This window comes from Saccoglossus kowalevskii, chromosome 16 (genome assembly GCF_978046115.1).
Source record: "Saccoglossus kowalevskii chromosome 16, keSacKowa6.1, whole genome shotgun sequence".
NCBI classification, from domain to species: Eukaryota; Metazoa; Hemichordata; class Enteropneusta; family Harrimaniidae; genus Saccoglossus; species Saccoglossus kowalevskii.
In genome coordinates, this window is record NC_140656.1 from 14,179,067 (window position 1) to 14,191,322 (window position 12,256).

The window sequence follows — 12,256 nt, forward strand, 5'->3', positions numbered from 1 at the left end:
TTTGCAACTTGTATTTGTATATCGCTCTTTGCTGGGCAACAGACATACTTGTTGACAAATGCCCACAAAAATGTGTTATTTTACCTAAAGCATAGGATACTTGATCACACATTCCTAACAACTGACCAAAACAAACTGTGCCATCCGTCTTATCAATACCAAGTTCATTTATCCTGTAATATGAAAACAAATATAGTGAATCGTCAATATATGAAATTGTGTAAAATTATACAAAAATGGATTTAAAAAATGATAATCAAATACTAAAGATGAAAACAATGAAACGGGTGTAATATTTTCAGCAAAGTCCCAATTATGAAAAGGAAAGTTGGTGGGTTCTTACTTGTTTACAGCTAGATTTATACTTTCTTCATTGTGGGATGCTATAATCATATTGTATCGTTTTCCATGTTTTTTGATTAATTTTAATAACATAACTAAATTCTGATTATACATTTTATTTGTAGCTTCATAATCCGGGCTGATGGGATCTGTTGAGTATCAAGAAAATTACAATGCATTGTTAAATGTGTATATAGACAAGCTCATGCAAGACTGACATGTGATGCACATACCTAGAAAAATCATGTGATGCAAACTATAATATAATGCGATCGTGTTCACAGGAGTTGCGAGCATGACTTGCATCACAGTAAATCCAGTTATGCACTGCTTCGACTTTGACATACACATATCGTTCAAATTGTGTTAGAACAGTACCTTAGTACATGATTGACACGACATAAATGTATACAAAGCGTTTTATGTGCCATGATTTAAAAACAACTATAGTGGAAATTGTAGATAATAGATATATAATTGTTATTGCATGCAGTGAAAAGGTTTACAGAGCCAGGCATTATATACCTGGTATAACGTACCCGTGATATTAGGTGTTATCACATCTCGCTGCTGTTACGCTTGCTGTGATTGGTTGAGACTCAGTCACATGACATTGAATAACACTGGATATTAGATGGCATATTACATGGGTAACGATCTAAAGCTGTGTGACTTGTGAATAGAAGGTGTACTTTAGTGAGAAAGGAATTTCAGTCACTTCCACGGCACTCTAGCATTTTTATCTTGAGATTCATCAAATAACTTGAGTTTGAGAATTTCTCAATTCATTTCAAAAATGTTATTCCCGATAAATTGAGTAATTCACACTGCTGAAGCACGGTTACTAAAAAGAGTATCTGTGGCTGGAGATAACATTTACTGAGTGTATTTAACAGTTTTTTTTTCAGCAAACAATGTATGTATGTTATTAAGTAGTGTGAAACTTGTTATAATAGATAAAATAAAATATTGCCAACTTCAAATATAAGTGTTGTTATTTTGTGGGAGAGCGGGTTTGAGTGATGTATGGTAGATGTGATTGTGCATGATTGATGTCTGTTCGATGTGATAAAATAAATAACACATGGTTATTCGGGCAATATCACGATTTGTTGTCTGCCTTCGGGCTGTTGGTCATCATGACCACCATCCCTTGGGCAGGCAACAAATCGTGATATTACCCTCACAAGCATGTGTTATTATTTAAATATTATGACTCTTCTTGACGCAATGATATATATTCATATGAGTGGTGACGTTTTATGTAGGATGAAGTGTTTACCTTCATATCCCATTTGTTTGGATCTTTCTCTTTCCCTATCAATGTATGCTCCTCTAACCAGTTTCACACCAAACGTGAAACCCAACTTTTCAGCCATCCCAATATCTCTGTTGATGTTTGTACGTGCTGCCTGTTGAAGTCAAATCAGTAAGTGTAACATTATTCCGTGGTTTGTGTAATTGAAAGAAAAATAAGTTAACATATGATGTGTCGTACTGAGAGTGTATGCATCTTTAAGTTTTGCATTTGTTTGAAAAAAGTGCCTATTACAGTTAAAAATAGCATAAATGGAAGCAAATCGATAAGTTCCCCGATTGGCTAGAAAGACAGGTATTCACAAGTCGAATATAGGATAAAACTACCTCGATTCAAAATAGAAGCTACGATGTGAATCATTACCAAAACCTAAAAAAAGCCCACATTTGACCGTGAATGCCATATAACTTTTCAATACCTTGAGATAATTTTGATATGTGTTCCATATGAATGGTTCAGTCTTGTTGTATTTGTACATCAAAGCTAGAGTTATCAGTGTCATTGCTGGATTGAGGTATGTATATTCCGCATCTACTAGAATCTTTATATTGTGAGATACAGCATTCTGTCAACAAATAATAATAATCGAAGGGTTATGATAAAGTTCATTGAATTTTCACTATTTTTTTAATGTACATCAACCTTAATAGTGCAGACATTTCTAAAACCAAATCATGTAGGTTATTCAAATTTAACATTTTATTTCTAGCAACATATTACAGTGTAGCCCACTACTTCATATGAATAATGGGCGAGTTAGCGGTGTGATACAATGTGCATTTTGTGCACGAGACCGCAGTACATACGTTATAATCTCATTGAAATGCTAACTAAATAGAAAGATTGGTTCTTGAGATATCACACCTACAAATATATAAATATTATGCATCCATCACAGCTCTAAATTATGACTTTAACACAATCTATGACTTTAACGCAACGCCCACCATTCATCCGCAATGTATTTTAGTAATGTGCATATGTTAATAAAAGTACCCTATTTATCCATATCCAAATATACACTTGCAAGGTTTACTAAATTAAGACTGCAATTAGCTTAACCAAACTGAAAGACAAATACACTTGTCATTGCTACACGAAAGAAGTAGTTGACGATGGCAAAATACATTTTATTCACAGCTTGTATGTCATAAAAAGTATTGTAATAAAATAACACAGAAATAACATAAGTAAGCATAACATATTTTTAGATATTTTGCCTGACAAATATAAAATAAAAATCAACTCACTTGTGCCAGTCTGTCCAAACGATGCAAGGTATTATTAACATGTTCAAATTCAGAATCGGTCAGTCCAGGAACTCTCTCTATCTGTAAATGGATGAAAGCACATGGTAATTACGATCGTTCAAATTGATTAACTTTATATGATAAACCGTTTAACATTGATTTAGAAGATGTGTCAAACAAATATTCTACAAACTGAGTATGAAATGTATCGGTACCTTGTCGTTGACTTGATTTAGTCCCTTTGCGAAATTCTGAATACTCAATGGTCCGCCGTCACCATATGCATATCCACTTTTCACAATTGGCTCACCAATTTTGACCTGTGAATAAATTATAAATATTATAAATATAAGTGATGATATATCATATAGCGGCATTACAGTGCAACCACATGGCGGTTATCATGATATAAATAAAGTTTATTGAAGAGTATTGTGAGCATGGACGTCCACAATTTTATTATATTTCGCGTGAATTCTTCGAACACACTTTGGGCAGACAGATACATGTACAGGCAAGCAGGGTAAATTCAAATATTCCGTTTTTGTGCACCATTGACAGTAGTAAATAAAACAGTATATTAATCACTGTTTTGAATAAAAGCAACTCCTTAATTGTAGCTTACCAACACTTCGGGCTGTACCAATGCACTGAATCGCACTTGCATGATAAGTGGTTTAGTTTTATCACATACATGTAGTGTCTGGTCCACACATTGTTCCATTGCATTAATATTCTCAGCACATCGTTTGTCCCGGTATTCATCACTGGTAATAGAAATACGTACTTAGCAGATACACAATGATGTAATCAGTAAATTCAACCAATAACCAATTGTATTTTCAGATCCCAAGAAATGAACATTTTAAGAAAATTGTAAATATTTGAATTTGAATTTCTCACGCATATTTAAAATTTTTAATGATTCTTCTTAAACCAATTTATTCCACATATAAGAAGCCTGCAATTCCATGCCAATGATAATCTTATAAATCATGGGCTACACTCGACTATTTGCAATCGTCTAACTAATATGCATTTTCTCTTGATTTCACGTTGTAAGTATCATAAAATTACTAATAAATCAATAAATGATTGAACTGGTAAGGATAATAAAGTGCATTGTTTTCTGCTTTGTATCAACACTTTTTGCGACTGTGCCTATCACACCAGATTTGTAATACACCTAAACACATTCGACTTGTACGGTGTATTTAAATTGCGTGTAATGTTGCACTGGACTCACATCTAAACGATTTTTTTACATTTCTGATATAAGGCCCCATATTGTACTTATTTCATTCAACTGATGTACCTATTTAATAGCTTTTGAAAGTGCCAAAATTAGGGTGGGTTATATTGTTCTGAGTATATTGATGGTTTTTTTTGCGTGTTCTACTTCACATGCATACACGATTAGCGTCCCACGAATACAAAAACCTACCTATTTAGATTACATTTAAATATTCTAAAAAAATACAATTTGTCACAAGATGACGTACGTTTTGTAATAACACCATATAATATTAGAGATCACAATATGGTTTATAAGTAGAAAATATAGATTAGCCCGCAATACATATGTTATAATCTCATTGAAATCCTAACTAAGTAGATAGATTGGTTCTTGAGATATCAGTTGAACATCTACAAATATATAAATATTATGCATCCATTACAACTCTAAATTAATAGGTCTGCGGGTTCATTGAAATCTGTAAAATGGTTCTTGGGATATTAGAAATGTATAAGAAACACATATTTCAAGTAAAGAATTGCATAATTTCCAATACTATTAATGCGATATCAGCGGAAACACATAAATAGTGCGCGCACATGACAACACGATGGCAGTCCCAACTCACCAGAGCCTATTGCTTCCTTGTTAAATGGAACAACGATCAAAAAAATATATTCCTTGCTTAAGGAAACTATTTAAAAGAGGGCGCTCTTTACTGCCGAGGAACAATTTGACTTGTTTCCCCGTAGTGTCATGCAAACCACGCCACACGACGCAGCAACTAATAATGTCATCAGCTACCTTATTTTTATCTTTTTAAAACTTTTAAGTTTTTTTTCTAGTTTTTTGGGGGTGGCCTAAGTCTTAAATACGTCCAATGACAGAAATTTGTCGTGCTATATATAGATCACAGAGATCCCCCTTTACTCTCAGAGGGTGTGGTGAATGTGAAACTCTTATGTTTGCTAGACCGACGTTGAATGGAAATTTTAATGTTTTCAAATTATTCAAAGGGTTGAATTCCAGTACACTGAAACAATATGACGATTACAAGTTACTTGCGTTCTACTAGCAGTTTTATTTATCTGAAAGAACAACCACCAAAGGGCACTGTTCATTTATTAAGAAAGAGGGCGGTGTTTCCTCCCTTGGCTGACGTGTCTTACCTGGTGCTGGGTCCACCTAAATCTTTCTCCAGTGGTATAGCTAATTTCGACGCAATGCCGGCAAGCTCGAGTCTCTTCACACACTTCACAATAGTTGGGATGTCATGTCCCGCTACAAACTGTCCGTAGAAAGTAGATTTCAATAAACGTGAGGTTATGTATTCACCAAGAATGTTCTGCGATGTTGCCATCAACTGAAATTGAAATAAATATTTATACAAATTAAATATGAAGTAAAATTAGAACTGAAATATCACTAACACTAAATATAGAGATCATTAATGCTGAAGGGGAGTGTTTTATGAATAGAGACTTTACTGATCCTACGTTGAGTCAACAGGGTAAGAAGACAGGGCTATAAAAAAAATCAATTTGGTTGAGATTTCACACTCAATGTAGTGTATTCAAATTTACTGTCACCTATTACCCCTTATCGAATATATTTGTCGTGCTTACATTGGACAGCGTCAAAGACATAAGAACACAACGTAGTCCCTGTCTTGTATACAGAGTTGGTGTGGGTATTTTCCATTTGCCGCCCAGCCACCACTTATATACTAAAACATAGTCCATCCGTTGAGGAATTGTGACTAAAACAACCAAACTCTAATCATGTCAGGAGAGAATACAATCTGTGATTACGTCATCTCAACTTGTTAATGTTGCAGCCGTGCTGTCATTGGAACTAATCGATTATCGCTAGTGTGTTCTCTGGTATCGGTCTACCTACATCGCGTGCACTGCAGGCTATTCAGACAAATTTCTGAGAGTCAGTATACTATCAGAGTATTAAACTCTGAGCAAAATACGACTAAGCATTATACAATATTTTGACACTTATTTGAATATTACTACCCTGCCTGGCACCCAACAGTTGGCTTCTGTCGATTTGTAATCATTCGGTTTTTTGTCAGCCTAACAATACGCATGCGCAGTTATGACGAAAGTGAGGTTTTAACGTATAAAAGTTGCTGGGAATGAACCCATGTCTGTAGTGTTAAAACAGTCCCATTCAAATACGATCGAGACGACTAGATCGGCATATCACAGCTATTATATCATCTCCGCCCAATTACCGTAATGGTGGTGTAAAAGCAATGCATTTGACGTATCAATGTGACAGTACCATATTTACACATCTCCAATAAAAGAGCATAACAACAACAAATTGCATTTATTGTATAAGATACCAAAATGTGAAATATATTGGCCATAAATACAAACTGACATTTACGCACGCGCTATCATTAGATCAAATACGGCCACTAATATCAGGGGTAGTCTTCTATAGAATATACTGTAATCGCTTTATTAGTAGAGCTTTTACTTACACACGAAAACTGTTGTCTATAGTAAAACGAAAGCACATTTAATGATTTCGAATACAATAAATTCTATAATGGTTTGTGTGAGCTTCTTTAGAGGCGCGCTTGTAATAAAATAAATACGGTACATTATTTTGCAACATAACAAACGGAACATCAGAAATATATGAACAACCGCTCTGTGGCTCACATTGTTGCGCCAACATTACATTAAAACAGTATCTTAATTTGTTTATTTTGATATTTCTTTCCCGAATTTTATAGTCGTTATTTTTAGCTAGCCTCCGACAAGAAGTAATGATCCTATACCTCAAATGTCTTGTAGCAAAATAAGATTTACGTGAAACACTTGTGTGAGGGCGCACTTCAATTACGTCAGTTGTTCAGCTCGCATACACTTTTGAACGGACTATTATGTTATTATATTATGAAAATATGTTCATTTTGTCGGAGTTTAAACTGGATAACCGGGAATGGGCGTGTTGTGCAAACCAGTCATTTATCAGATAAGCCTGTCAAACGATACGCAACAATAAATTCAGTGCCTGTCAATCACTTTGCAAACACAGTTGAAGGTCATACACCCGGTCACTGGAATTACCGCTGCCTACCGTTATTTTGTCGTCACATTTATTTCGCTACAGACAGAACTCACCTTGAAACTGTTGTCGACAAAGTACGAGTAAGAGCACATTTTCAACACCGCCAACGCTCGACATATTTCCAAGGTCGTCTTGGTTTTAAATGAATTCTCAGTATCGCTAAAGTTCAGCTCGGGTGCAGCACTGACATTTTCATTCGCAGCATGTTTAATGATGGAGTCTGAATTCTGGATGTTGGGGTGAATTCCGACAGTGGCTGATGTATGCAGCGGTTTGGAATCTTGATGGATATTTCGGCGTTGTTGACAATCAGTATGACGACGGCAACTTTGCGTTAGCCATCCGCCCCGTGTCTGAATGGGACCTTGCCACAGCCTAATGAGGAATGGAACAACACATCGACCTTGCGAGTACTCCATCTAAGCCGGGTACATCAAATCTGTTCTGTTGATCGATTTGACGTTTTGCGACGTACTCCTTCACACTATACTAGATTAGATAAGATAAGATTGTTTATATTATTGAAGTAAACATTAACAAAACAGTACCTTTTATTTTGGTAGGAAAATGAAATAAAATTATTTTTCATTAATGATTATTCATCCAAAATTGCAGATCCGGTCGTGTCCAATGATGAAACTTGGGGTCTTTGGTAGCAGTATCGACAAGCAAGTATTAGAACAATCGGGATGAGGCGAAGTATGGTACGAAATATTCAGCCGCAAATGGCATTAGCGAATTGGTGCTATGTGCATACATTTCCTAGTTTCAGTTCACAATATTATAAAAAATACAACGGCTAAATTGAAATACCTGTCCACCAAGGGTAGTATATAATATTTCCCTCCGCTTGGAGGAGTATTCATCATGTCCAAAAAGACTTCTACGTGGTTTCGGGGATTTATAGATTGACTAAAATTGTCGACATACAATATTGCCTGTTTACTGCAAACACAGCTTCCTGAGATGAGGATAGCCCTCAACGTCGACTGACTATTTCTGCTCCAATTACCTGTTATAGACTTCATAGAATATGTCGTTGACCAGTATGAACATGCTATGACGATCAGCATTGCTGGTCAGTGTTGATACACGCTAAATTCACACGTTCTGTTGTTACATAAACTTTAAAGCGGGAGGGTCGTCACCTGCGCACACACGGGAATTGAGTCCCAAGCGATGATGATAACACACCCTAAAAACGCAAAGGCTCAATTGTAAACAATGACACGCTATGGCCATCTGACGCATGCGCAGATGACGACACCTGCTTTAACTATCAACAATATTTAGAACCACTGTAATTTATGAAAGATAGTGCAGTTCCATGCATGCTGAAAAGAACACAGATAATTCTCAACATTAGATTAAATGGAGCCGCATCAACAAAGCCGTGAATACCTGTAGCCATGTTATTCGAACGTAAAAGAGTAATTAGATATAGTTCATTGTTATTGAACCTTCACAGACCAGGTGTTGTTTTTATTCAAAAATAATATTTTAATTTTACTCGTTACTTAAGTTTCAATAAATGATTCAAAAGATAAATATAATTAACTCCGAGACGTCTACATTTTTGCAAAAATAATATTGTCTTCACATCCATATATTATTTTTCAATACCAATAAATATTTTTTTTTCACAACTTGTACAACCCCCGAAATACAATGTGCTGAAGAGGTAACTTGTTTATAAAATGATTATTGAACATAATTTTTTTTATTTTTATTTTCATTTGATTTTGTTCAAGGGGCACCTTCCAGTTAAGCCAAATCTCACAACAAACTTACTTTCTGGATTAAAATAACAATGGGTAACAAAAGATAGATTAACATTGTAAACAACATAAACAATAGTGTCCCATGATTCTTTGGTGCAATCCATGGGATTAAGCGGTTCCCCTTTAAGAGGTTGTTGAGTATACATTGAATTCTAATTAGGTTTCTGTAAAGCGGGAGGGTCGTTACCTGCGCACGCGCGGGAATTGAGTCCCAAGTTTGTAAACATTGACACTCTATGGGCACCTGACGCATGCGTAGGTGACGACGCTCCCGCTTCAAGATTCAATTGATGATTTGTATGTATGATTTGCTCATATACGTCTAAATGTTCACAAACTAAGAGACTATTTTCACCTCTCAACATCAACAAATATTTATCTTTTACCACTTTCAATTTAATTTCATTTATTTTTATTCAGAAGTTGTTGTTTTAAGCTATTTTTTTAATAACACTTTTGCCCAAAAAAGCATATTTTTAACCCATTCTGGATATTTTAAATAAAGACATGTTTAACAAAGTTTGTATAATAAGCTTTCAGAAAATATATAACATGTTGGATATATAATACCATCTTCGTTGTCTAATTACTCAATTAAAAAGCAAGCCAAATAAACTGCATCTCTACCTTAACTTATTTTATTTTATTTTAATTTATTTTATTTATTTATTTCACCAGAATGACCAGAACAGAATTTATAAACGAAATACAATAGTAGTAATTCCGGTGTGGACCATGACAATAGTCTTTATGGACTAGTTCAGTCCATGGCCCAGACTGTCAAGTAGAAATTTACAATTTACTAGTAAAGGGAAGGAAAATTACTATTTACATGGTTTAGATATAAAAATGACTAAAATATTATGTGTAATATTAATATAAACAAACTACTGGTACAACGAATTTATATGCAGAAGAAAAAAATGCAGAGAAATTGGAGGTAATCGAGAAATTTAACAATTCAAATAATGTTTCATTTCATATTTAAATTTGTTTCTGTTGTTGATGTTTTTGAGGGAGTCTGCAAGTGAATTCCAGTGTTTTACTGCAGCAAATTTAAAATTATGTTGTGAAACTGTAAGTTCAGGTACAGGAATTGACAAGTTTCCGCTACACACTGAACTTGTGGGATAGCAATGTGGGTAATCATTAACATACTTATTGAGGCTATGTGCATATATGTTGTGTTTAAGGTCGAAGATAAATAGACAGGTTTGTAATTTACAAAATTTGTGAATATCAAGTATGCGTAATTGGATAAAAAGAGGAGCAGAATGTGCTTTAAAGTGCGAGAAGGTGATAAGGCGCACATTTTTTTTTGTAAGAGCAGAACTGGTTCAAGAAGTGTTGGGTATGTGTTTCCCCAGATTTCAATACAGTACATTAAGTGTGGGAGAATAAGTGTGTTGTAAAGTAGGATGAGAATTGATCTGGGAACATAGTGACGAATGCGAGATATAATGCCCACTTTGGGACTAATGGTTTTCACATTTTTTTCAATATGAGAATTCCAATTTAGGCATGGGTCAACGTACCATTGATTGCGAGCTGTCCCTCCACTTTTACTTTTTTGCGGGGTTTTCAGGATCATATAGTTTGTTTTTTCTACATTAATTGTTAATTTCTTAGCATTGCACCACTGTACAACATTTTCAAAATCATTGTTAATATTAAAAAGATCAATAGAGTTAGTTTGCAGGAATTTAAATAAATTTATATCATCCGCAAAGAGGCGGAAATTGAAAGCAACAGTAGAGTGGTTAATATCATTTATGTAGAGAAGAAAAAGTGAAGGCCCTAATATTGATCCCTGGGGCACCCCGTATTCAATCTGCCTGGATGTGGAAGCAGTTCCGTCAATGTTTACTGTTTGGTGTCTATTAGTTAGGTAGCCTCGGAACCACGAAAGCGGAATACCTCTTATCCAATAATAAGCTAGTTTTGTAAGGAGAATATTGTGGTCAATAGTATTGAATGCTTTTTTTTAAGTCAATGAATACCCCAAATGTAACAAAACCGTTGTCCATGTTGGCAGTGATATCAGAAACAAGGTCAACTAGGGCAAGGACGGTACTGTATTTTTTCCGAAAACAATATTGTGAGGACAAGAGTATGTTGAACTTATTTAGGAAACCAAGTAGCTGATGATTTACAGCTGATTCAAATATTTTACTGAATACGGGTAGAATAGATGTGGGCCTATAATTGCCGAAATCCAGGACAGATCCCTTTTTATATACTGGCGTGATTGTGGCGAATTTGAGAGAGTCAGGAAAATACCTTGAGCTATAGAACAGTTCAGAATGTGCGGTAGAGGTTTAGAAATATACTTTACAGCATCAATTACAAGTTTAGGGTGCACGTGATCATGTCCCATTGCTTTGTTGGGGTCTAATCGGTAAATAAATTTCATAATATCCCGTTCTGTGAGTGCTTGGATGACGGGAAATTCCCTGTGAGATAGTGATTAAAATTTACAGATGGGTGAATTTTTCTAGCTTGCTCAGGGCCAATATTTGTAAAGAAATTATTGAATTCATTTGCAATATCGCAACTTCCTGTCAAAACTTTATCGGGAACATCACGTGATTTAAGTCTTTGAGGGGTTGTCATATTATTGCATTTATTTAAAGTACTGTTAATTGTTATACAAATCTTACTCGTATTCCCACTTGCGGAGATAAATTTATATTTAAAATAACGTTTTGTAAGAATGTTTTGATATTGCTTGTATTTAGCTTTGATATCAGCATGTGTGGGGTTATTTTTCATACTAGAAAATAATTTGTTTTTAGTCCTGGCTGAATTAACTAGACCCCTGGATACCCAGGGTTTACGTATTTGGGCGTCCCTAGCATTGCATTCAGTAATAGGAGCGTGAGTAGCACAAACCCCATAAAAAATATCATAAAAAGTATTGAAAGCGACATTAGTGTCCGATTTATTATATACTGTCTGCCAAGAAATATTACTGAGATCAGAATGAAAGTTTGTAGAATTATAATGGGAGAAATTGCATTTATATATTTTTTTATTATTTTTAAGAACATAATCAAGATTGAAAATCGTTTTATAAAAACTTAGTTTCTGAATAAGTTTAGTTTTTTTAATTGACAGTCTTGAACGTTTGCGTTGAACTGCTTGGTATTGCGTTGCAGCAACATATCTCAAAATTTTTACGTGGAATTTCAGTTATGGTATAATTGTTGTCTCTCGGGTTTGCTACAGTCAA

General features: G+C 34.8%; 1 protein-coding gene and 1 long non-coding RNA gene across 4 annotated transcripts in view; one reads left to right on the forward strand and one right to left on the reverse strand.

Moving 5' to 3' along the window:
• LOC102805974 (hydroxyproline dehydrogenase-like) overlaps positions 1-12,256 on the reverse strand; it is a 28,077-nt gene that overhangs the window by 866 nt on the left and 14,955 nt on the right. Inside the window, exons 1-10 of one of the 3 annotated variants that reach the window (XM_085491516.1) lie at positions 8,256-8,566; positions 7,297-7,732; positions 5,317-5,510; positions 3,536-3,677; positions 3,126-3,230; positions 2,911-2,991; positions 2,079-2,225; positions 1,625-1,754; positions 344-491; positions 85-173 (exon numbers count right to left, since the gene is read on the reverse strand). In XM_085491516.1, the coding sequence (XP_085347642.1) occupies positions 85-173; positions 344-491; positions 1,625-1,754; positions 2,079-2,225; positions 2,911-2,991; positions 3,126-3,230; positions 3,536-3,677; positions 5,317-5,510; positions 7,297-7,662 (1,402 nt within the window). In that variant the 5' untranslated portion in view covers positions 7,663-7,732; positions 8,256-8,566. Of the gene's footprint in view, positions 1-84; positions 174-343; positions 492-1,624; positions 1,755-2,078; positions 2,226-2,910; positions 2,992-3,125; positions 3,231-3,535; positions 3,678-5,316; positions 5,511-7,296; positions 7,733-8,056; positions 8,186-8,255; positions 8,567-12,256 lie in introns of those variants that run through there. The other 2 variants (XM_085491518.1, XM_085491517.1) reach the window with 2 other exon arrangements.
• LOC146733678 (uncharacterized) lies at positions 7,562-8,022 on the forward strand. The gene is made up of 2 exons (XR_014926615.1): positions 7,562-7,671; positions 7,859-8,022. It is a non-coding gene; the product is annotated as an uncharacterized LOC146733678 (long non-coding RNA).